Below are 24,638 nucleotides of genomic sequence, written 5' to 3'. Positions count from 1 at the left end.
ATCGGGGCAGAGCAGCCGCTGGAGGTGCCCGAGCCGTCTCCCCCTTGCCCGCAGGGCCGGAGTTGCCCACCGCCGGCAGCTGACAGGTACGCTGACAGCACGGGCGGCTCCGGCACGCTTTGCCTCGCTGTGTTCCGGTGCCGTGCTGCTGCGGGAGGACGGGGCCAGCGCTCCAAAGGCCAGAGCAGAGCGCTGGCGAATGGGAGGCGAGGAAGGCTTGGGCTAAGGATGGATTGAAACCGGGCTGCCTGTAAGTGCGCAGAGAGACCTTTGTCATCCACGCTGCCAAAAGGAGCACCTGGTACACCCTATAGGTGTGCCTTGTGTTTCACGTGTTTTCATTTCCTGTTTGTGTCATCCCAAAAAGCAGGGACGGAGCAAATGGGACTGGTTCCCACTGTTGCTGGGTGAAGGCTTTTACAGGCTGCTGTATTGATGTCATCTTTTTTTCACCCCAAGTTTGGCTTTTCCCATGCTTTTCCCGTAGCTGCTGCATTGGGTGTCCCCAGGAGGGCTGGGTTCCTCAGCAGGGGTCTTAGGAGTTGCTATGGATTCTGATTTTTCTGAAGCTGTATGGAAGTGTGCTAGCGAATCAGCTCTTTTCTCTCCTGAAAAGCTTTCCATCTATGTCCACCCGTGCGTCTCTGTGTTTTAATCACGTAGCCGGACGCGCTGAGGTTCTTACTTTCTAAGCCAAAAGCTGAAGCAGATGACCGTTTGCTTTGTGTGTGTGAGGAGTGGCATTTGTGCTGGAGAGCTGCGGTTGGGAACAAAAGATGGACTTAATGTGCTCTGGGGACGGGCACGGGAGGAAACGCACAGAAAGGCAAGGCAGTGATGATTGCGGAGGAGAAATGAGAGGTGGTTGCTTCCGATCCGTGGGGACTTTCCTTGGGAGTGATCGATCAGAGAGCGTATGGAAGTAGAGAGCATCTTCTGGCTGCTTCTGTTCTGTAAACTTCTCCCTGGCTTCACAGGTCCGTGCTGGAGAGTGGGAGAAGGGTCCCTGCTGGCTGCCGTGTCCTGGGTGGGCACAGAGCTCTGACCTCGGCCAGATGGGCTGATGAGTATTGAATCAATCCCTGCCTCCTCGTGAGCAAGTTGTTTGAAGGAGTTTGAGGCAGGGACGGCTTTTAGCCGGCTGCAGTTCGGTTTCTTTCTCACAGGTTTCCGGGTGTTTTGATCCTGACGTCGCCAAAGCCTCAGGTTTGCTGAATTGGGGCTCCTACCTGTGTGACCCGTGAAATGTCCCGGAAGCTGATCGATGTCTTCCTGCTCCCGCTGTGTTCATTTGGGCTGTGCTTCAGGCTTCTCTCCCTGGGCCCTTGCCGTTGCCGTATCTCTTGGATGCCGTGCAGAACGGAATCAGGCAGCCAAGCCTCAGGTTCACCTTCTCCCTCACCCTCTGCGCTGCTCGTGTGGCACAGCAGATCCTGAAGCCAGGTGCTGGGACGTGCTGCGTGTGTCACTGCTGGGGTGAAAAACAGAGCCCTGGGGAGTGTCGATCCCCTCACCTGCTCTGTGCTCCGTGCGCTCTTGCCTGAGCTTTTCCTCCTGGGCAAGAGAAGGGGAGGGTGGGCAGCAATGGGAATGCGCCTCAGAGCAAAGGCCTTCTGCAGTTGCCGGGCTGTTCTCCCAGCTCGGAGCGCTGCACGCTCACTGACTGCAGCTTCCAGGAATTGTCGTCCGTGCTTGTGGATTGGGAGCGCTGTCCTCCTCCACCATGCCAACCTTTTCTCTTTACAGAGGAGCACGTGTACATAAGGGTAAAGAGATTCCTTCTGTCACACCGGTATTTGGACCTGAGGAAGGTACCAGGTTTTCTCCAGCTTTTCTACAGTTTTGATTTTGAGGTAAGAGTCCCATTTTAGGTACCCAGTAATTCTTCAGAAATGTATTAGAAACAGCCGCAAAAATACAATGAAACCTCATGCTCCCGCGGGTAGTTAATTAGAAGCGTCTTTCTTATGTTTCATGTAGGAATTCAAAATGTTATTTCTGTGAGGTTTTTGTTGTCTTCTTAATACTAGCGCACAAGGAGTTGTGCTGCGTATGCTCTGTGAGCACAAGAAAAGAATGTTCTGCCCCGGCTAGCTACAATTCCTCTTTGAGTTTAGGTGAGTAACTTGGAGTTCAACTGAAGTATTTTAGAAACAGCAACTTCTAAAATTCCATTTCCACTGCATGTTTGGGCTGCAGACTGACTGTTCCCAATGGATGTTAGCGATTAAATTTGATAGGAATGGAAAATTGAGAAGTCCAGAAGAAGCTGTGGTAATTCCTGAGCTGGCACTCAGAGGGAACCGGGGTTTTGTGCTCTTAGGAGCATGTATCCTTTGGAAATGTCTGAATGTCTGACGGTGGTATTTTTCTTTATGGCTTCCAGTACAAAACAGCACGAGTGGATCCTCAGATTTCTTGGGGAAGGGCTGCGTGACAAACATTGCTGTGAGCTCTATGTCTACCAGAGGATTTTCCGGGTCATTCTTTCCCTTCTCAGCAGTCCTTTGTGTGACCAGGGCTCCCAGGTAAGAATTGAAAAAGAACAGTTCCCAAATACCCCAAACCACAAAAGCTTGTATGGCCTCAAGATCTCAAGTACAAACCAGAAAGGAGCAGCTGATTCTGCCTTGGTCCTCTTGAAAATCTGTTCCTTGTTGGTTTTGTGGATGTGTGGAGGGGGAAATAATTTAGGTTGTGTCTAAACCGGTCCCATCCTTATCCCCTGAAACTGGGACCGGTTCCTGCCATCGTGGAGCCTCACGTGGGTGCCGTGGTTTTGCTCCTGCAGTCGGGGTCTTTTCTTTTTGGGGTCTGTATTTCCCCAGCCAGCACGTTTGTCACCTGCACAGTGCTTCGGCAGGAGGGAAACTCGCCTGCCGGGAGCTCTCAGGTTTGGGAGCATCCACCCTGAGGATTTCAGGTATCAAAACCTCGGACAAAAAGAGAAAACTGTCTTGCTACCTGAATACTTCTTGTAAGAGCAGCACCTGTGGTGTGAAGCGTTGAAGGGAGAATGTCTTTCCTTCTCTGGAGTTGCTGAGAACAGGCGGTGTTCATTTTAGCTGGAAGTTGATCGGGTACCAGCCAGATTGCTCATTTTATTTTAGATAATCAGATCTTGGCTGTAAAAGAACAAGTTGCATTTTCTGTTTCAGAGTCCTATTCTGGAGATACGACAGAGTGCTGCCCGTGTCACCTCTAGAGCTGCCCATGAGCCGATAGAGGATCACAGCCTCCTCTCGTGGGTCCTGCACGGCTTAGAGAAAAGGTAACCAGCCAAGTACGGGAGACATGGGGACAATTTCCTGTCCACGGCTGAAGAATGACGTGGCTGAGGATGAAAGCAAGGGGGACAGACCTGGAGACGGGGGCACCGAGGGCTGCACTGGCAGAACTTGCTGAACGCTGAGGTGTCCCTTGTGTTTTTGAGAAGAGAATCAAGAGGCTTTCAGGTGGTGGTGGGAGGGACGATGGTGGGGGGGCTGTGTGATTTGGGAATCACTTCCTTGACAAAGCAAAAGGACACCTTGTGCTGGTGTCTTTAGCTTTGAAATTTCAAGCAGCCTCAGTTCCCATCCTGTCACAGGACCTGCTGCACAGGAAGTGGCACAGTAATGGATTTGAGCTGTCTAGAACGTTACTTCTCCTCCCCTTGCCTCTCCCTGACAAAAAAAATCTCTTCTGCAAGCACAGAGTGCCCTGACAGGTTCAGGCAAGTGCACCAAAAGTGCCCTAGAATATGGTCCCCCGTAGGAGATGGACCAGCTGCTGGTGAGGATCTGCCTTTCAAATGTGGTTTTCTTTTCTTTTTTTTCTTTTTGTTCTGTTTCATTTTGTTTTTCAGGTTTCTGGAGAACAAGGTGATAAATAAAATGATTTCCTTACTCCATCCTCTGTGGCTAATAAATTTAGGAGACAAGAGAGAAAACAGGAATCGGTCCCAGATGCTGCTGTTGAGATGGATATATGATCTACCTGTATATAGATATATGCGTATCTATCTATATCTGTGTAGTGCTAATAATGGGAGTTTTTATGATACGTTGCTTTACTGTCTTCTATTTTTAATAAAGTGTGATTTTAAGTTATTAGGTATAATATTTTATTCTGCTTATTGGCTAAAGTAACATTTTCTTGTATTTTATTGGTATCAAGTCATGTTAATCATTAATTGGTAAGAGTTTATAATGAATTATTAAGGTGTGAATATTGTTCATTAAGGTACGTCTTTTTTTTACTGTAGGTATTTTCATGTGTTCGTATGGGTTTTTATGTTAATGATTTGGGGTTTTTGTGTTATGAATATATTAGTATTTTATTAGGGGTTTTTTTGGTTAGTTTACTTGTTTGGTGTGGTGATCACTCCTGTTAAGTATGTTTATCTATATATGTTTTAAAATGTAAGTTATAAATCTACTTGTTAAGGATTTTTGTAGAGTTCTATGTAAAAATTTAAATCGGTAGGGGAGATAAAAAGCAGTAATTATTAATAAGATGAGTATTTTAGTTTTTAATAATGATTTAAGTTATTCAGCGATGTTTTAATTTTTGAAAATAGTATTTAGTTATTTTTTATGTGTGATTGATTAATTTTAAAAAAAAAATTAGTAATGGTTTTGTAAATTGATTTCTTGTGATTTCATCAATTTATATATTTTTAAAAATGTTTTCTATTTATGATTGTGTGTGAATAATAAAAAATGAACAGTTGTTTTATTTTGTAAGGTAGTATGTTTAAAGATGTTCATATTTGGCAGTAATTTATTTAACGTTATACATGTGTTATTGTTTGATTTGGTTAGTTAATAAGTAAGTTCATTTGATGTGCTTCAAGTGTGAGTTGTAGTTATTTTAGGTGTTAAAAGAGATGTAGAACTAATAGAATTAGGTTGTTAAAAGGTTGTACGATTTTGATCCTGAGAAGTAAATTTGTGTTGGAGTGATTGGGTATTTTTGGGTGGGTGTTTTTTTTTTGGTTTTTTTTTTTTTTTTTGTTATATGTATTATTGTTCTGTTTGGTCTTAGTGGGTTAATTGTTTTAAATTGTAGGTTTGCTGTTTTGAGGTAACTTCTTTGTGGTTTGGTGTGGTTTGGGGGTTGTTTTGTAACTAAATATTGTACAAGTATTTGTTTGTAATGATTTGAGTAATTTTACTTTTGGTGGTTTACCTGTCATTTGGGGTATGAGTGTATAAATGTTATTTGAAGAGTTTATGTTACGTGTAAGTTTTTTGATTTGCAATTTAGTGTTTGTAAAGGATAAGGTTAGTTGTGAGGAGGTATACAAACGAGCTACGTAGAAAAGAGATTTTTCGGGTTGGTGACTGATAAACAGAGCGTATTTGGACGTGGGGTTTTAGTTAGTGTTACTTGTTTGTTCTGCTTTGGTTGTGGAACTATTTCTTTCGGGGTTGGGTTTTTTTGTTTTTTTTTTCTTTGGTGTGTTTTAAATAAGGCTTGACACAGTGAGTAGGACTCTTGTGTGATTTTTTTTTTTTTTTTTTTTTTTTTTAAATTGTGGAAACATAAGTATAACGTGTTCTGTAGGTTATGAAATTGACGGGACTACATTATTGGCTACTTACTAAATCTTGTAGTTGTGAGTAGGTTTTTGTAACTCTGATTTTGAAATCCAAGAAGAAAACTGAGGAGACGAAGGAGGTAGAGAAGTTATCTCCTTCTAGGACAGAAAGGGTTTAGCGCAGAAACTGCTGGGTCTAATGTGGCGCGGGGGTTTCCGTGCGCCGGCCGGGCCGGGCGCGGGGCTCGGCGGCAGGAGAGCGGCGAGCTGTGCGCGTGCGCGGGAGGCGCGCTGCCGCGGGGAGCCGAGCGGAGCCGAGCGGAGGTGAATGGAGCCGAGCGGAGCCGAGCGGAGCCGAACGGAGCCGAGCCGAGTCGAGCGGAGGCGAGCGGAGGTGAATGGAGCCGAGCGGATCCGAACGGAGCCGAGCCGAGTCGAGCGGAGCCGAGCCGGGGCGAATGGAGGCGAACGGAGCGAGCGGCTCCGAGTTGAGCCGAGCCGAGCTGCGCCGAAGAGGCGAATCCAGCCGAGTCTAGCGGAGAACAGCCCGAGTGTAGGCGAGGAGCCGAGCGGGGCCGAACCGAGCCGAGCTCCGCCGAGCGCAGCATCCCGAGCAGGGCGGGCCGCCGGGGCGGGCTCGGGTGGAGTCGGGGCTCTCTGAGGCTCCCCGTCCTGTCCCGCTCTCTACCCCTCCTTCTTCCTCCCCGTATTCCTCTTCTTTCTCTCTTTCCCCCATTTCCCGCTCTCCCCAAAGCCGACCCCTTTCTCCCCCCTCTCCTTCCTGCTCTGTCCCTATCCCGCTCCTCCGTTCTATTCCTCTTCTCTCCCTCCTCTGTGCACCATCCCTCTTCCCCGCTCCCGGCCTTTCCCTTGGCCTCCCGCTTTCCTCCACAGCCCGACCTCCCTCCCTCCCTACCCTTTCTCATGCCCTGCTAGCCCTCTTCTCTTCCCGTCGCCCCGTTCCTTCTTTCCCCGCAGCCGCGGGGCCGGGGCGCCGGAGAATAAAGCCCAGAGGGCCGGAGCCCGGCGCCCCTGGGCCCTTGCGGGAGTCCCCGCACGGGGCCGGAGGCTCTCGGCGGATCCCCCCGTGCCGGTCAAACCCCGCCCGGCCCCGCCGGACCTGCGGCTTTGCCGGCATCGCGCTGAGAGCGGCCCCCGCTCTGTGCCGTGCCGTCCGTGCCGCGTCCCCGCCGTCTCTGCCGCTCCCTCTCTCTGCCCCTCGCCCGTGACAGCGAGGCTGGGCAGGAGCTTCGACCCTTCTGGGGGCTGCCCCCTTTTCTTGTTGCGGCAGAGTCCCTTTCGGGGGGAATGTACATGTGGAAAGGGATGGAAGCAAGTGCTGGGCTGCTGTCCAGGGCAGTTAAGACTCGTTCTGTGCCTTCTTTGGGGGCCAGGAAAAAGGGGTGAAGACTCGGGGCTCTGGTGTCATTTGGGGCACCCTAAGGTCCCTAGGAGAGGGAGGCACGCTGCGGCGGAGGAGCAGGTGGGTGGCGAATGAGGGGGGGTCATGCCGGGTGCCGTCCCCCCGAGGGACCCAAAGCTGCCCCAAAATGCACAGGAAGGGGGGTGTGTAGAATACTACTAAATCCTGGCAAATGTTTCGTTTTTATAGGTATTGGTAAAAATAGGAAAGTATTGCTAAATTCATTTGGAAAGAAACCCTCTCTCTATCCACTCATTTGTATCCAGGAATGTAGGAAACTCTGACTGGGCATGGGTAGTAGTTTTGAAAATAATGCCATAACGTTTTGATCTAGGAATGAACCAAGCAAGTGCCCTGAAACCATCAGAACAGCTGCAGGGGCTGAAGGGAATAGAAAGGGCGCTCTGGCACCTTTTGCCTCCATTCTCTGCCAGTCCCCAAAACGTGTCGCAGTCCCGTAAGAGGCGTTTGTCATCCAGACTGCCAAAATGAAGACCTGTAAAATCCTAGCTCTGCCTTTTGTTTAACGTGTTTTTACTTCATATTTATGTCATCACAGAAAGCAAGGAAAGGAGAAATGTGACTGGTTCCCACTATTGCTGTGTGCAGGCATTTTGAAAGGCTGGTGTACTTATGTTCTCTTTTCCACTCCAAGCTTGACTTTTCCCCTCCTTTTTCGAGGTCTGCTGCTTTGGGTGTCCCAAGGAGGGCTGGGTTCCTCAGCAGGGGTCTTAGGAGCTGGTGCTGATTCTGCTTTTTCTGAAGGTGTATCAAAGTGTGCTTCCAAAATGACTATTTTCTCCACTGGAAAGCTTTCCCTCAATGACCATCAATGCATGTGCGTGTTTTAATCGTCTAATCAGACGGACTAAGAAAAGCCAACACCCCTAGTGGATTTCTGCTTGGTGTGTGTCTGTGAGAAGTGGGCTGTGTGCTGGACAGGGAGAGGCGCTGTTGGAGAGTGGCAACAGCGCCAGGTGTGAGCTGTGAGGATGATGAGGGCTCAGAGCAGCCCCAGGTGTGAGCTGTGAGGATGATGAGGGGGCGGCTCCTGCCGGCGGCTGTTTTAGGGGGTTTGCCTCAGCTCACTCTTGCATGGAGCTGTTGGAGAAGAGGAGTTTGGGGGGGGGCTCCCGGCGTTGTCTCATGGAAGGACGGTGAGCGCTTCAGACAGGGTCTGGGGGATCGCTTGGATACCTGGAGCATTGCTCAAAGGAGGTGCCGAGGGACAAACCTTTGTGCCGGGAAACAGCAGCCAAACAGGTGAGACGGTGTGCCTTTGTAGCGGGGACTTTTCTCCTTTCCCTTTTAAATTTCGTTTTGCCAATCCCTCCCCATTGCTCCCCGAAAAAAAAAAAAAAAAAAAACAAACCCAAACAAACTAGGGTTTATTAAGACAAAAGAAATTCAAAATGAGGGAAGCAACTTCTCTTCCATTATTGCCTGTGTTTGAACTGGGTGGGATTCCCGTGCACTCGTGGTTTTGAGGGTCTTGATTGAAGGAAAACATGCCTTTTCCAGGGTGTTAGGGGTATCCCGGGGTGGCAGCGAATCCCTGTGTTCTATTTCAAATAGAAGGGGAAAAATATTGTTGTTGTATGCTGGGTTTTGACTTGAGGGTAGCCCCCCCCCCCCATTTTCATCATCCTGAGGTTTAAATGGAGGGGGTAGTTGGTAGGGGACGTGTTGTCCGTCCTTGTAAAGGGTTTGGATTGCGGTAAAAATCCCCCTTTTACCATCATTTGAGGAAAGTCCTTTCTTTTCTGCTCTTATAGGGGCTGAAACTGAAGGGGAGAACACATTTATTTGCCCTTGTTGAAGTGAGGCGAGCACCTGAGTGTGGCGTAAGTTCCGGGGGTTGAATTGAAGGAAGCTGCAGCTCTCGCAGCGTTTGAAGGGTTGGAATCGGGCTGTGCCGCTGCATTGGAGGGCGCTTCTTGTGCCCCTGGCCCGGCAGCCAAGGCTGTGGCGCGGGAGCTGCTGGCGTTGCCTGGGGAGCTGCCGAGGTGGAAGGGGACTTGGGCGCGGCGGGGCTGGCGCGGGACTGCCGGAGCCGCGCCGGAGCGAGGCGTGCGGAGCCGAGGGGAGCTTTGCCGGGCCGGCGGGCGGGAGAGGCGGCGCGGGCGCTGCGCCGGTGCCGGCCGGTGCCGGCCGCTCCGGGCGCGGGGCTCGGGCGCGGCCGGGGCCCCCTGCAGCCCTCAGGAGCCGCCGGAGGAGCCGCTTTCTTACCGGAAGCTGCGTTCCGCCCGGTGCCGGGAGCGCGGCTTTTAATTTTCCAAAGTTCCTTGATGTTGTGACTTTGAGGTGGTTTTTAGGAATTGATTGTATCGTTTTATTTTGTTCGTAATTGATGTATGATAACGGACATGGTGTACTTCTTGAATGTTATGGTTCTTGTTTCAGGTGCTGATGGCAAGGGTTTTTTGGGATTGAGTTTTGTTGAATATTTTTTGTTGTGGAATTTGCTAGTTTTTTTTGTTTTCATTTTTTTTTTTACTATGTAGTAATATTTTTATGCTATAAAAATATAATTAAAACAGTAAAATTTTAAGAGGATCTGTTGTTTAAGGTCTACAAAAGTCTATATGGGTCATACCATGAAGTAGAGGGTAGGTTTATAATTCTGCTGGAGTGGGTTTTATAAGTGTGAGTATGTAGTGTTCGTTGTGATGGGTTTTAGGTACTGTCCTGTAGTTAATCAGTGAGGTATTTATAATATTGGAAATTGCATTATTATTTATAGTATAATAGAGGTCTTATTCATTTAGTTTGTTTGATTGTCGTGTATGTTTTGTTTGTTGTTGCAGAGAATCTGTGAAATACTGATTATGGTAACAGGTTTCTTTGGTGTTCTTGATTGTAGCTGAGCAAGGGGCCACAGTCGGTGACTCTAGGAAACTGCCAGCGGGCGAGGCAGCCTTCCTCGGCACCGGACGTGGATTCTCGTCCCCGGACGTCCGAGAGATAAGTCGAGGGCCGGGACCCTGAGAGGGGATGGAAGCGAGGCGCTGGGAGGGCTTTTGGAGGCAGCTTTGGAGATGGGGGTGGCCCTTTAGGCCACATAAAGGAAAAGCCTCACAGTGCTGAAGTGCTCAGGGCAGAGCAGTGCCGGTGCACGGTGTGTCACTTGTCTGTCGTGCCTTCTGTGTCTTTTGCCTTAGTCCTTTGAGGGGCTTATCGGAAGCCCGGGCGTCCATCTTTGCATCTCTCATCTCTGTGTTCCTCGGCCCCGTGCCGATTCCTTCTTACCTTTGGCTCGGGAGCCCGGACAGGCCTTGGAGTAGCATCCGGTCAGATGTCTTTTGAGGTCTTGTTCTGGGCTGTTCTCGACAGCTGTGATTTGTGACAATTGTGACGGCAAGGATGCGTTCTAGCAGATTAGGACTCGTAGCGATGCGGAGATCCGTAGAGCATTCTGACGCTAGGATTCTCGGGCATCCTTCTCTGCCTTGCTTGGAATAGGTCATTCAGTTAGCATCTTGTTCCTGCAGGGTTCTCTGCGCCTTAGAGGCTCGCCATCAGTCTCAGCTAGGTCATCTCATTCTGCAGTCTCTGGCTCCCTGAGGGCATTCTTCTCGCTCAGAGCTTTCTCCCCCTGTTGTGTCCCCTTGTTTGTCTTGTTCTGTGTCACGGGTGTCTGGGTATTTGGTCTGGAGCTGCTCTGCCCTGCTGCATAGCCTGGTGTAGGTCTAGAATGGGGCGTGTCCTGGGGCCTGGAAATTTGTAATGTGGGGTGTATTTGGACTCTAGATGGGATCTGTAGATTGATGAAGGCTATCTGGAGCTGTTAAGTTATCCTGCAGTGCTCTGACTTTTGTCCTCACGTTCTTTCAGACGCAGCCAGATGGAATCCGTGGCAGAGGGCCCCGTCCCGGGTGAGGGGGGTCCCGCGAGAAGGTCAGTCACCGTTTGTCTTTGCAGGGGGAGTATAAATGGTGCCTCTGTATTACAGCTATTTTCTTTGTTGTTATTTTTAGGAACTAAAGCCGGATACTAGCGGTCAAGGTAAGTGGGCAAGGTGAGCAGTGAGCGGTGGCAGGCAGCAGTTGTTCTTGCTCCGGTCTCAATTCCCGGTGCAGCTCTTAGGCTCCGTTCTTGTTTGCGTGCTCTAGGCGGTCCGCTCGTATTACGCCGAGACCCCCCTCAGCAACGGGGCCGCAGACCCCCGCTTCGTCACTCTCGTGGGAATTTGGGAAGCAGCGCACGGATCTGTGATGAAGCCTTGATCTTTGACATTTGAAGGTGTCACCCGGGGAGCCTTCAGGAGCGGCCGAGGAGTTGCTGTAAGTCGGGGAGCTAGGGAGGAGGAGCCAGGGTCCACTCGACTTTCAGCGATGCCACGTCACCTCGTCTCCTCTTCACCCAGGCAGACCCTGCCGCGAGGGCATCGGCCTCCGGGCGCGGCCAGATGAGGCGGACGTTCTTAGGAGAATGGTGAGTAGCAGAATTGTTATTGGTTATTGGCCGCTGTGCAGCTAAGATCCTGCAGTGATGTTTGGTGTTCTTGATTGTAGCTGAGCAAGGGGCCACAGTCGGTGACTCTAGGAAACTGCCAGCGGGCGAGGCGGCCTTCCTCGGCACCGGACGTGGATTCTCGTCCCCGGACGTCCGAGAGATAAGTCGAGGGCCGGGACCCTGAGAGGGGATGGAAGCGAGGCGCTGGGAGGGCTTTTGGAGGCAGCTTTGGAGATGGGGGTGGCCCTTTAGGCCACATAAAGGAAAAGCCTCACAGTGCTGAAGTGCTCAGGGCAGAGCAGTGCCGGTGCACGGTGTGTCACTTGTCTGTCGTGCCTTCTGTGTCTTTTGCCTTAGTCCTTTGAGGGGCTTATCGGAAGCCCGGGCGTCCATCTTTGCATCTCTCATCTCTGTGTTCCTCGGCCCCGTGCCGATTCCTTCTTACCTTTGGCTCGGGAGCCCTGACAGGCCTTGGAGTAGCATCCGGTCAGATGTCTTTTGAGGTCTTGTTCTGGGCTGTTCTCGACAGCTGTGATTTGTGACAATTGTGACGGCAAGGATGCGTTCTAGCAGATTAGGACTCGTAGCGATGCGGAGATCCGTAGAGCATTCTGACGCTAGGATTCTCGGGCATCCTTCTCTGCCTTGCTTGGAATAGGTCATTCAGTTAGCATCTTGTTCCTGCAGGGTTCTCTGAGCCTTAGAGGCTCGCCATCAGTCTCAGCTAGGTCATCTCATTCTGCAGTCTCTGGCTCCCTGAGGGCATTCTTCTCGCTCAGAGCTTTCTCCCCCTGTTGTGTCCCCTTGTTTGTCTTGTTCTGTGTCACGGGTGTCTGGGTATTTGGTCTGGAGCTGCTCTGCCCTGCTGCATAGCCTGGTGTAGGTCTAGAATGGGGCGTGTCCTGGGGCCTGGAAATTTGTAATGTGGGGTGTATTTGGACTCTAGATGGGATCTGTAGATTGATGAAGGCTATCTGGAGCTGTTAAGTTATCCTGCAGTGCTCTGACTTTCGTCCTCACGTTCTTTCAGACGCAGCCAGATGGAATCCGTGGCAGAGGGCCCCGTCCCGGGTGAGGGGGGTCCCCCGAGAAGGTCAGTCACCGTTTGTCTTTGCAGGGGGAGTATAAATGGTGCCTCTGTATTACAGCTATTTTCTTTGTTGTTATTTTTAGGAACTAAAGCCGGATACTAGCGGTCAAGGTAAGTGAGCAGTGAGCGGTGGCAGGCAGCAGTTGTTCTTGCTCCGGTCTCAATTCCCGGTGCAGCTCTTAGGCTCCGTTCTTGTTTGCGTGCTCTAGGCGGTCCGCTCGTATTACGCCGAGACCCCCCTCAGCAACGGGGCCGCAGACCCCCGCTTGGTCACTCTCGTGGGAATTTGGGAAGCAGCGCACGGATCTGTGATGAAGCCTTGATCTTTGACATTTGAAGGTGTCACCCGGGGAGCCTTCAGGAGCGGCCGAGGAGTTGCTGTAAGTCGGGGAGCTAGGGAGGAGGAGCCAGGGTCCACTCGAGTTTCAGCGATGCCACGTCACCTCGTCTCCTCTTCACCCAGGCAGACCCTGCCGCGAGGGCATCGGCCTCCGGGCGCGGCCAGATGAGGCGGACGTTCTTAGGAGAATGGTGAGTAGCAGAATTGTTATTGGTTATTGGCCGCTGTGCAGCTAAGATCCTGCAGTGATGTTTGGTGTTCTTGATTGTAGCTGAGCAAGGGGCCACAGTCGGTGACTCTAGGAAACTGCCAGCGGGCGAGGCGGCCTTCCTCGGCACCGGACGTGGATTCTCGTCCCCGGACGTCCGAGAGATAAGTCGAGGGCCGGGACCCTGAGAGGGGATGGAAGCGAGGCGCTGGGAGGGCTTTTGGAGGCAGCTTTGGAGATGGGGGTGGCCCTTTAGGCCACATAAAGGAAAAGCCTCACAGTGCTGAAGTGCTCAGGGCAGAGCAGTGCCGGTGCACGGTGTGTCACTTGTCTGTCGTGCCTTCTGTGTCTTTTGCCTTAGTCCTTTGAGGGGCTTATCGGAAGCCCGGGCGTCCATCTTTGCATCTCTCATCTCTGTGTTCCTCGGCCCCGTGCCGATTCCTTCTTACCTTTGGCTCGGGAGCCCTGACAGGCCTTGGAGTAGCATCCGGTCAGATGTCTTTTGAGGTCTTGTTCTGGGCTGTTCTCGACAGCTGTGATTTGTGACAATTGTGACGGCAAGGATGCGTTCTAGCAGATTAGGACTCGTAGCGATGCGGAGATCCGTAGAGCATTCTGACGCTAGGATTCTCGGGCATCCTTCTCTGCCTTGCTTGGAATAGGTCATTCAGTTAGCATCTTGTTCCTGCAGGGTTCTCTGAGCCTTAGAGGCTCGCCATCAGTCTCAGCTAGGTCATCTCATTCTGCAGTCTCTGGCTCCCTGAGGGCATTCTTCTCGCTCAGAGCTTTCTCCCCCTGTTGTGTCCCCTTGTTTGTCTTGTTCTGTGTCACGGGTGTCTGGGTATTTGGCGTGGAGCTGCTCTGCCCTGCTGCATAGCCTGGTGTAGGTCTAGAATGGGGCGTGTCCTGGGGCCTGGAAATTTGTAATGTGGGGTGTATTTGGACTCTAGATGGGATCTGTAGATTGATGAAGGCTATCTGGAGCTGTTAAGTTATCCTGCAGTGCTCTGACTTTTGTCCTCACGTTCTTTCAGACGCAGCCAGATGGAATCCGTGGCAGAGGGCCCCGTCCCGGGTGAGGGGGGTCCCCGAGAAGGTCAGTCACCGTTTGTCTTTGCAGGGGGAGTATAAATGGTGCCTCTGTATTACAGCTATTTTCTTTGTTGTTATTTTTAGGAACTAAAGCCGGATACTAGCGGTCAAGGTAAGTGGCAAGGTGAGCAGTGAGCGGTGGCAGGCAGCAGTTGTTCTTGCTCCGGTCTCAATTCCCGGTGCAGCTCTTAGGCTCCGTTCTTGTTTGCGTGCTCTAGGCGGTCCGCTCGTATTACGCCGAGACCCCCCTCAGCAACGGGGCCGCAGACCCCCGCTTGGTCACTCTCGTGGGAATTTGGGAAGCAGCGCACGGATCTGTGATGAAGCCTTGATCTTTGACATTTGAAGGTGTCACCCGGGGAGCCTTCAGGAGCGGCCGAGGAGTTGCTGTAAGTCGGGGAGCTAGGGAGGAGGAGCCAGGGTCCACTCGAGTTTCAGCGATGCCACGTCACCTCGTCTCCTCTTCACCCAGGCAGACCCTGCCGCGAGGGCATCGGCCTCCGGGCGCGGCCAGATGAGGCGGACGTTCTTAGGAGAATGGTGAGTAGCAGAATTGTTATTGGTTATTGGCCGCTGTGCAGCTAAGATCCTGCAGTGATGTTTGGTGTTCTTGATTGTAGCTGAGCAAGGGGCCACAGTCGGTGACTCTAGGAAACTGCCAGCGGGCGAGGCGGCCTTCCTCGGCACCGGACGTGGATTCTCGTCCCCGGACGTCCGAGAGATAAGTCGAGGGCCGGGACCCTGAGAGGGGATGGAAGCGAGGCGCTGGGAGGGCTTTTGGAGGCAGCTTTGGAGATGGGGGTGGCCCTTTAGGCCACATAAAGGAAAAGCCTCACAGTGCTGAAGTGCTCAGGGCAGAGCAGTGCCGGTGCACGGTGTGTCACTTGTCTGTCGTGCCTTCTGTGTCTTTTGCCTTAGTCCTTTGAGGGGCTTATCGGAAGCCCGGGCGTCCATCTTTGCATCTCTCATCTCTGTGTTCCTCGGCCCCGTGCCGATTCCTTCTTACCTTTGGCTCGGGAGCCCTGACAGGCCTTGGAGTAGCATCCGGTCAGATGTCTTTTGAGGTCTTGTTCTGGGCTGTTCTCGACAGCTGTGATTTGTGACAATTGTGACGGCAAGGATGCGTTCTAGCAGATTAGGACTCGTAGCGATGCGGAGATCCGTAGAGCATTCTGACGCTAGGATTCTCGGGCATCCTTCTCTGCCTTGCTTGGAATAGGTCATTCAGTTAGCATCTTGTTCCTGCAGGGTTCTCTGCGCCTTAGAGGCTCGCCATCAGTCTCAGCTAGGTCATCTCATTCTGCAGTCTCTGGCTCCCTGAGGGCATTCTTCTCGCTCAGAGCTTTCTCCCCCTGTTGTGTCCCCTTGTTTGTCTTGTTCTGTGTCACGGGTGTCTGGGTATTTGGCGTGGAGCTGCTCTGCCCTGCTGCATAGCCTGGTGTAGGTCTAGAATGGGGCGTGTCCTGGGGCCTGGAAATTTGTAATGTGGGGTGTATTTGGACTCTAGATGGGATCTGTAGATTGATGAAGGCTATCTGGAGCTGTTAAGTTATCCTGCAGTGCTCTGACTTTTGTCCTCACGTTCTTTCAGACGCAGCCAGATGGAATCCGTGGCAGAGGGCCCCGTCCCGGGTGAGGGGGGTCCCCCGAGAAGGTCAGTCACCCTTTGTCTTTGCAGGGGGAGTATAAATGGTGCCTCTGTATTACAGCTATTTTCTTTGTTGTTATTTTTAGGAACTAAAGCCGGATACTAGCGGTCAAGGTAAGTGAGCAGTGAGCGGTGGCAGGCAGCAGTTGTTCTTGCTCCGGTCTCAATTCCCGGTGCAGCTCTTAGGCTCCGTTCTTGTTTGCGTGCTCTAGGCGGTCCGCTCGTATTACGCCGAGACCCCCCTCAGCAACGGGGCTGCAGACCCCCGCTTCGTCACTCCCTTCCTCCTCCCCGTATTCCTGTTCTTTGTCCGCGGACCCTCCCCTCCTCTCCCTCCCTCGCAAACCCGACCCCCACTGCCCTGTCCCTATCCCGCTCCTCCGTTTTATTCCTCTTCTCTCCCTCCTCTGTGCACCGTCCCTCTTCCCCGCTCCCGGCCTTTCCCTTGCCCTCCCGCTTTCCTCCACAGCCCGACCTCCCTCCCTACCCTTTCTCATGCCCTGCTAGCCCTCTTCTCTTCCCGTCGCCCCGTTCCTTCTTTCCCCGCAGCCGCGGGGCCGGGGGCGCCGGAGAATAAAGCCCAGAGGGCCGGAGCCCGGCGCCCCTGGGCCCTTGCGGGAGTCCCCGCACGGGGCCGGAGGCTCTCGGCGGATCCCCCCGTGCCGGTCAAACCCCGCCCGGCCCCGCCGGACCTGCGGCTTTGCCGGCATCGCGCTGAGAGCGGCCCCCGCTCTGTGCCGTGCCGTCCGTGCCGCGTCCCCGCCGTCTCTGCCGCTCCCTCTCTCTGCCCCTCGCCCGTGACAGTGAGGCTGGGCAGGAGCTTCGACCCTTCTGGGGGCTGCCCCCTTTTCTTGTTGCGGCAGAGTCCCTTTCGGGGGGAATGTACATGTGGAAAGGGATGGAAGCAAGTGCTGGGCTGCTGTCCAGGGCAGTTAAGACCCGTTCTGTGCCTTCTTTGGGGGCCAGGAAAAAGGGGTGAAGACTCGGGGCTCTGGTGTCATTTGGGGCACCCTAAGGTCCCTAGGAGAGGGACGCACGCTGCGGCGGAGGAGCAGGTGGGTGGTGAATGAGGGGGGGTCCTGCCGGGTGCCGTCCCCCCGAGGGACCCAAAGCTGCCCCAAAATGCACAGGGAGGGGGGTGTGTAGAATACTACTAAATCCTGGCAAATGTTTCGTTTTTATAGGTATTGGTAAAAATAGGAAAGTATTGCTAAATTCATTTGGAATGAAAGCCCCATGTATGCGCTGTGAGGATGTAATGTACAATTAATATACGTGTATATATAAATATAAATATAAAATAGAAAAAAATAAAAAATCACAGAAATCGATACAATACCTAATAGATATTCTAGTGTATATGTCTTATTATACCACATTACATGTAATATATTATATATATCTAAATATAGTATGTCAATATACTGTAATATAATATACAAGAGCATGTAAATGTAAATATCAAAAGGATGAATATAGAAATATTCAAATATAGTTTAAAATAAAAGGATTTTTAAAATTTTGTATTTGTTAGTAGGCCGGGTTTTTATTGTAAGAATTAGAAATATAAATAAATTAGAAATCTATGTATAGAAGTATATCATACGTACATTAAAATCTATATAAAAATTAAAATGTAAGTAAATAGAAGTATTAGCAGTATGTATGAAATATAATATATATATTATTTTATCTATCTTGTTATCTTATTATATATATTATATACATTTATAAATATAATCCACCAATAGAAAGTATAAATATGATATAAATATTTAAATATTGTTTAAATAAAGGGCTTTTTTGGTTTTCATTTGGTTCTAGGCAGGGTTTTTATTTAAAAAAATATGAATATACATTTTATTTTGATAGACTTCTAAATATAAAAATATATAATCAATGTATAAAGATAGATATAAAAATATAAAATATAAGTAAAATAAGTAATAGGAAGAGATAGAATATAAATAATGACATATATCAATCTACCTTTAAAATGCAAATTTGAATATAAATGCGAAAAATATATAGATAAATTTACAAACAGTTTAAAAGAAAGTTTGGAGGTTTTTTTTAGGTTTTTACTTGGATAGATGCAGGGATTTTATTTTTAAAAATATAAACCTTTTAGAAATATCAATCTAAATATAGAAATATGTAATCAATATATTAAGACATGCATAAAAATAGAAAATAAAATAAACTTTAAGTAATATGAATGAATGTAAGAAATTATAAAATTATCATTATACATCAGTATACATTTTAAATCAAAATGTGAATATAAATATAAAAAATATAAAAATAATATAGATTGAAATATAGCTTAAAAGAAAAGATTTTTTATTTTGGTTCTTATTGGGTTAGAGGCAGGGTTTTTTTGTTTTTTTTTTGGTCGGTGTTTTTCGGTTTCGTGCGGGATGTTTAGGGGCATTTATTGCAGAGGATGTTTTGAAGGGGGTCGCGCCTGTTCTTCTTTGCGCGCCTTCCCCGCCTGCAGCCCCAGGGCGGGCGGCAGTGCCGCCGCCTTGTGGCCAGAGTGCAGTACTGCAGCCCTCGCCCGAGGTCCTCCCGCGGCCGCCACCTTGGGAGTGGGTTGTCGCGGACTCGCTTGACCTTCCCAATATGGCGGCAAAAAAAGGCGGGAAAAAGGAGGACCTCGGTCTGTCTACTGCACTGCCTGCACGGCACCCTGACGCCGGCGCCGCCCCGCGGGATTTTTTTCGCTTTTTCCCGTGTCGTGGCCACGGACTGTGAGCTCAGCGGCTGCGCGGGCGGTCAGGTTTTGAGCGGGCGCCGACAGGCATCGGCAAAAACGCCTCTCCCTTCCGAGGGCCTCACGCGGCCGCCATCCTGAAAGTGTCGCGGCGGCCGGGACACTCTTGACCTTCTCAATATGGCGGATAGGAAAAAAAAAAAAAAAAAAAAAAAAAAAAAAAGCGCGGGAAAATCGTGGTCCGCGTGCTGCACTGCCCGCGCGCCACGCAGGCGCCGCCCCGCCGGGATTTCCCGCGGCCTTGCCAGTACTGCGGACACGGGCTGTTGCCACACTTGCGCCGCGGGCGGGTGGGTTTCAGGCAGCATTTTTCTTTTAAATAAGAGATCGTTAATATTAATATCATAGAGCTAGAATTTGGTTACAGGCAGGGCTTTTATTTTAAAGAACAGAAGTATTTTTGCAATATAAATATAGAAATGTATATTAATATATCTGGATATATAAAAAGATAAAATATAAATAAATAGAAGTCATAGGAAGAAGATATTTAATATAGAATCGAAATAACATCATGCATCAATATACATGATAAATGGGAATGGGAAAAGTATAAATATGAAAGATAGTTCTAGAGAGTTTAAAAGAAAAGGATTTTGGAGGGGTTTTATTGGGTTAGAGGCAGTGTGTTTTAGTTTGTGTGCGGGTGGTTTTGGGCCATTTATTTTTCAGGATTTTTCCAAGGGGATCGCCCCTGTTCTTTTCTGCCTCCCTTCCCTCCGGGCGAGCGGCAGCCCCCGGCTGTGGCCGGCGGCGGTGCTGCCGCCTTGTGGACAGAGAGCGGTACTGCAGCCCCCCCCAGCCAGCGCCCTGCCCCTCGCCGCTGGGTGCCGGCTGAGGGGGGAAGGACGGCTGCCGAGCGTGGGAAGGGCGAGGCGCGGGAGCGAGCGGCAAGCGGGGCGGTGTCTGTAAATAGAGGGGAGGGGTGAAGGAGATTCGGGAGAGCAAAGGGACCCGATGACCGAGAAGAAGGGCAGCGGCGAGGGCGGCCCGGCGGGGCCGCTTTCGGCGGGCGGCGGAGGCGCGGTCGCAGCGCTCACGGGCCGGGGGCGGCGGGCGGGGGGCGAGCGGCGTCGGAACAGGGCTGCACTCCCCTTTCCCGATCCCCGCGCGCGTCCCTCTCTAGACGCTGGAAGCGACCGCGTGCCGGAAAATGCCGCCGGGGCGGCGCGCAGGCGGCGGAGCGGGGCCCCGGCTTTCCCCGCCCCTCCTGCCGCCATCTTTGGAAGGTCAAGCGAGCCGTCCCCGTCCCGCCGCGTCGCTGTCTCGTCCCGCCGCGTTCCCGCCGCCTCCCCGTGCTTCCCCGCCGTCTCCACTCTGACACGATCCGCCCCCGTCCCGGACCCCCTCCGCTGCAGGGAAATGCAGGAGAACGCGAAAGCATCGGGGCAGAGCAGCCGCTGGAGGTGCCCGAGCCGTCTCCCCCTTGCCCGCAGGGCCGGAGTTGCCCACCGCCGGCAGCTGACAGCTACGCTGACAGCACGGGCGGCTCCGGCACGCTTTGCCTCGCTGTGTTCCGGTGCCGTGCTGCTGCGGGAGGACGGGGCCAGCGCTCCAAAGGCCAGAGCAGAGCGCTGGCGAATGGGAGGCGAGGAAGGCTTGGGCTAAGGATGGATTGCAACCGGGCTGCCTGTAAGTGCGCAGAGAGACCTTTGTCATCCACGCTGCCAAAAGGAGCACCTGGTACACCCTATAGGTGTGCCTTGTGTTTCACGTGTTTTCATTTCCTGTTTGTGTCATCCCAAAAAGCAGGGACGGAGCAAATGGGACTGGTTCCCACTGTTGCTGGGTGAAGGCTTTTTACAGGCTGCTGTATTGATGTCATCTTTTTTTCACCCCAAGTTTGGCTTTTCCCATGCTTTTCCCGTAGCTGCTGCATTGGGTGTCCCCAGGAGGGCTGGGTTCCTCAGCAGGGGTCTTAGGAGTTGCTATGGATTCTGATTTTTCTGAAGCTGTATGGAAGTGTGCTAGCGAATCAGCTCTTTTCTCTCCTGAAAAGCTTTCCATCTATGTCCACCCGTGCGTCTCTGTGTTTTAATCACGTAGCCGGACGCGCTGAGGTTCTTACTTTCTAAGCCAAAAGCTGAAGCAGATGACCGTTTGCTTTGTGTGTGTGAGGAGTGGCATTTGTGCTGGAGAGCTGCGGTTGGGAACAAAAGATGGACTTAATGTGCTCTGGGGACGGGCACGGGAGGAAACGCACAGAAAGGCAAGGCAGTGATGATTGCGGAGGAGAAATGAGAGGTGGTTGCTTCCGATCCGTGGGGACTTTCCTTGGGAGTGATCGATCAGAGAGCGTATGGAAGTAGAGAGCATCTTCTGGCTGCTTCTGTTCTGTAAACTTCTCCCTGGCTTCACAGGTCCGTGCTGGAGAGTGGGAGAAGGGTCCCTGCTGGCTGCCGTGTCCTGGGTGGGCACAGAGCTCTGACCTTGGCCAGATGGGCTGGTGAGTATTGAATCAATCCCTGCCTCCTCGTGAGCAAGTTGTTTGAAGGAGTTTGAGGCAGGGACGGCTTTTAGCCGGCTGCAGTTCGGTTTCTTTCTCACAGGTTTCCGGGTGTTTTGATCCTGACGTCGCCAAAGCCTCAGGTTTGCTGAATTGGGGCTCCTACCTGTGTGACCCGTGAAATGTCCCGGAAGCTGATCGATGTCTTCCTGCTCCCGCTGTGTTCATTTGGGCTGTGCTTCAGGCTTCTCTCCCTGGGCCCTTGCCGTTGCCGTATCTCTTGGATGCCGTGCAGAACGGAATCAGGCAGCCAAGCCTCATGTTCACCTTCTCCCTCACCCTCTGCGCTGCTCGTGTGGCACAGCAGATCCTGAAGCCAGGTACTGGGACGTGCTGCGTGTGTCACTGCTGGGGTGAAAAACAGAGCCCTGGGGAGTGTCGATCCCCTCACCTGCTCTGTGCTCGTGCGCTCTTGCCTGAGCTTTTCCTCCTGGGCAAGAGAAGGGGAGGGTGGGCAGCAATGGGAATGCGCCTCAGAGCAAAGGCCTTCTGCAGTTGCCGGGCTGTTCTCCCAGCTCGGAGCGCTGCACGCTCACTGACTGCAGCTTCCAGGAATTGTCGTCCGTGCTTGTGGATTGGGAGCGCTGTCCTCCTCCACCATGCCAACCTTTTCTCTTTACAGAGGAGCACGTGTACATAAGGGTAAAGAGATTCCTTCTGTCACACCGGTATTTGGACCTGAGGAAGGTACCAGGTTTTCTCCAGCTTTTCTACAGTTTTGATTTTGAGGTAAGAGTCCCATTTTAGGTACCCAGTAATTCTTCAGAAATGTATTAGAAACAGCCGCAAAAATACAATGAAACCTCATTCTCCCACGGGTAGTTAATTAGAAGCGTCTTTCTTATGTTTCATGTAGGAATTCAAAATGTTATTTCTGTGAGGTTTTTGTTGTCTTCTTAATACTAGCGCACAAGGAGTTGTGCTGTGTATGCTCTGTGAGCACAAGAAAAGAATGTTCTGCCCCGGCTAGCTACAATTCCTCTTTGAGTTTAGGTTAGTAACTTTGAGTTCAACTGAAGTATTTTAGAAACAGCAACTTCTAAAATTCCATTTCCACTGCATGTTTGGGCTGCAGACTGACTGTTCCCAATGGATGTTAGCGATTAAATTTGATAGGAATGGAAAATTGAGAAGTCCAGAAGAAGCTGTGGTAATTCCTGAGCTGGCACTCAGAGGGAACCGGGGTTTTGTGCTCTTAGGAGCATGTATCCTTTGGAAATGTCTGAATGTCTGACGGTGGTATTTTTCTTTATGGCTTCCAGTACAAAACAGCACGAGTGGATCCTCAGATTTCTTGGGGAAGGGCTGCGTGACAAACATTGCTGTGAGCTCTATGTCTACCAGAGGATTTTCCGGGTCATTCTTTCCTTTCTCAGCAGTCCTTTGTGTGACCAGGGCTCCCAGGTAAGAATTGAAAAAGAACAGTTCCCAAATACCCCAAACCACAAAAGCTTGTATGGCCTCAAGATCTCAAGTACAAAACAGAAAGGAGCAGCTGATTCTGCCTTGGTCCTCTTGAAAATCTGTTCCTTGTTGGTTTTGTGGATGTGTGGAGGGGGAAATAATTTAGGTTGTGTCTAAACCAGTCCCATCCTTATCCCCTGAAACTGGGACCGGTTCCTGCCATCGTGGAGCCTCACGTGGGTGCCGTGGTTTTGCTCCTGCAGTCGGGGTCTTTTCTTTTTGGGGTCTCTATTCCCCAGCCAGCACGTTTGTCACCTGCACAGTGCTTCGGCAGGAGGGAAACTCGCCTGCCGGGAGCTCTCGGGTTTGGGAGCATCCACCCTGAGGATTTCAGGTATCAAAACCTCGGACAAAAAGAGAAAATTGTCTTGCTACCTGAATACTTCTTGTAAGAGCAGCACCTGTGGTGTGAAGCGTTGAAGGGAGAATGTCTTTCCTTCTCTGGAGTTGCTGAGAACAGGCGGTGTTCATTTTAGCTGGAAGTTGATCGGGTACCAGCCAAATTGCTCATTTTATTTTAGATAATCAGATCTTGGCTGTAAAAGAACAAGTTGCATTTTCTGTTTCAGAGTCCTATTCTGGAGATACGACAGAGTGCTGCCCGTGTCACCTCTAGAGCTGCCCATGAGCCGATAGAGGATCACAGCCTCCTCTCGTGGGTCCTGCACGGCTTAGAGAAAAGGTAACCAGCCAAGTACGGGAGACGTGGGGACAATTTCCTGTCCACGGCTGAAGAATGACGTGGCTGAGGATGAAAGCAAGGGGGACAGACCTGGAGACGGGGGCACCGAGGGCTGCACTGGCAGAACTTGCTGAACGCTGAGGTGTCCCTTGTGTTTTTGAGAAGAGAATCAAGAGGCTTTCAGGTGGTGGTGGGAGGGACGATGGTGGGGGGGCTGTGTGATTTGGGAATCACTTCCTTGACAAAGCAAAAGGACACCTTGTGCTGGTGTCTTTAGCTTTGAAATTTCAAGCAGCCTCAGTTCCCATCCTGTCACAGGACCTGCTGCACAGGAAGTGGCACAGTAATGGATTTGAGCTGTCTAGAACGTTACTTCTCCTCCCCTTGCCTCTCCCTGACAAAAAAAATCTCTTCTGCAAGCACAGAGTGCCCTGACAGGTTCAGGCAAGTGCACCAAAAGTGCCCTAGAATATGGTCCCCCGTAGGAGATGGACCAGCTGCTGGTGAGGATCTGCCTTTCAAATGTGGTTTTCTTTTCTTTTTTTTCTTTTTGTTCTGTTTCATTTTGTTTTTCAGGTTTCTGGAGAACCAGGTGATAAATAAAATGATTTCCTTACTCCATCCTTTGTGGCTAATAAATTTAGGAGACAAGAGAGAAAACAGGAATCGGTCCCAGATGCTGCTGTTGAGATGGATATATGATCTATCTATCTGTATATAGATATATGTATATACGTATATCTGTGTAGTGATAATAATGGGATTTTTTATGATACGTTGCTTCACCGTTTTATATTTTTAATAAAGTGTGATTTTAAGTTATTAGTTATGATATTTTATTATAGTTATTGGCTAAAGTAACATTTTCTTGTATTTTATTGGTATCAAGTAATTAATGTTAATCATGAATTGGTAAGAGTTTATAATGAATTATTAAGCTATGAATATTGTTCATTAAGGTACGTCTTTTTTTTACTGTAGGTATTTTCATGTGTTTATATGGGTTTTTATGTTAATGATTTGGGGTTTTTATGTTATGAATATATTAGTATTTTATTAGGTTTTTCTTGTTAGTTTAGTTGTTTGGTGTGTAGATTATTCATTAAGTATGTTTATCTATAAATGTTTTAAATTTAAGTTATAAATATACTTGTTAAGGATTTTTGTAGAGTTCTATGTAAAAATTTAAATCGGTAGGGGAGATAAAAAGCAGTAATTATTAATAAGATGAGTATTTTAGTTTTTAATAATGATTTAAGTTATTTAGTGATGTTTTAATTTTTGAAAATATTATTTAGTTATTTTTTATTTATGTGTGATTGATTAATTTAAAATTTTTGTAATGTTTTTGTAAATTGATTTCTTGTGATTTCATCAATTTATATATTTTTTAAATGTTTTATATTTATGATTATGTGTGAATAATAAGA

General features: G+C 50.1%; 1 protein-coding gene and 2 long non-coding RNA genes across 8 annotated transcripts; 2 read left to right on the top strand and 1 right to left on the bottom strand.

Annotated features, from left to right (window-relative positions):
* The first annotated feature begins 420 nt into the window (after positions 1-420).
* Positions 421-3,841, top strand: LOC128790079 (uncharacterized). Its single transcript, XR_008431619.1, has 4 exons — positions 421-1,443; positions 1,747-1,853; positions 2,387-2,528; positions 3,159-3,841. It is a non-coding gene; the product is annotated as an uncharacterized LOC128790079 (long non-coding RNA).
* Positions 3,842-8,318: 4,477 nt separating this feature from the next.
* On the bottom strand, positions 8,319-9,051 carry LOC128789749 (uncharacterized). Its single transcript, XR_008431512.1, has 2 exons — positions 8,781-9,051; positions 8,319-8,509 (listed from the first exon to the last, which is right to left on the bottom strand). It is a non-coding gene; the product is annotated as an uncharacterized LOC128789749 (long non-coding RNA).
* Positions 9,052-20,194: 11,143 nt separating this feature from the next.
* LOC128789748 (nucleolar pre-ribosomal-associated protein 1-like) lies at positions 20,195-24,030 on the top strand. Of its 6 annotated transcripts, XR_008431511.1 has the most exons (7): positions 20,195-21,002; positions 21,106-21,382; positions 21,685-21,791; positions 21,969-22,055; positions 22,138-22,212; positions 22,325-22,466; positions 23,096-24,030. XR_008431511.1 is itself a non-coding variant. In XM_053945915.1 (6 exons), exons 1-5 carry the CDS (start codon positions 20,995-20,997, stop codon positions 22,373-22,375), a joined length of 342 nt encoding a protein of 113 aa, XP_053801890.1. In that variant the 5' UTR covers positions 20,200-20,994; the 3' UTR covers positions 22,376-22,466; positions 23,096-24,030. The 6 variants fall into 6 exon arrangements, 1 of the variants encoding a protein (XP_053801890.1); XR_008431510.1 differs by lacking the exon at positions 22,138-22,212 and having other exon boundaries at positions 20,197-21,002; XM_053945915.1 differs by lacking the exons at positions 21,969-22,055; positions 22,138-22,212 and having other exon boundaries at positions 20,200-21,002; positions 21,106-21,145; positions 21,247-21,382.
* The last annotated feature ends 608 nt before the right edge of the window (positions 24,031-24,638 follow it).

This window comes from Vidua chalybeata, chromosome 6, assembly GCF_026979565.1.
Source record: "Vidua chalybeata isolate OUT-0048 chromosome 6, bVidCha1 merged haplotype, whole genome shotgun sequence".
NCBI classification, from domain to species: Eukaryota; Metazoa; Chordata; class Aves; order Passeriformes; family Viduidae; genus Vidua; species Vidua chalybeata.
Note: the sequence above shows the minus strand (reverse complement) of the source record. Positions and strands in the feature narration are given on the sequence as shown.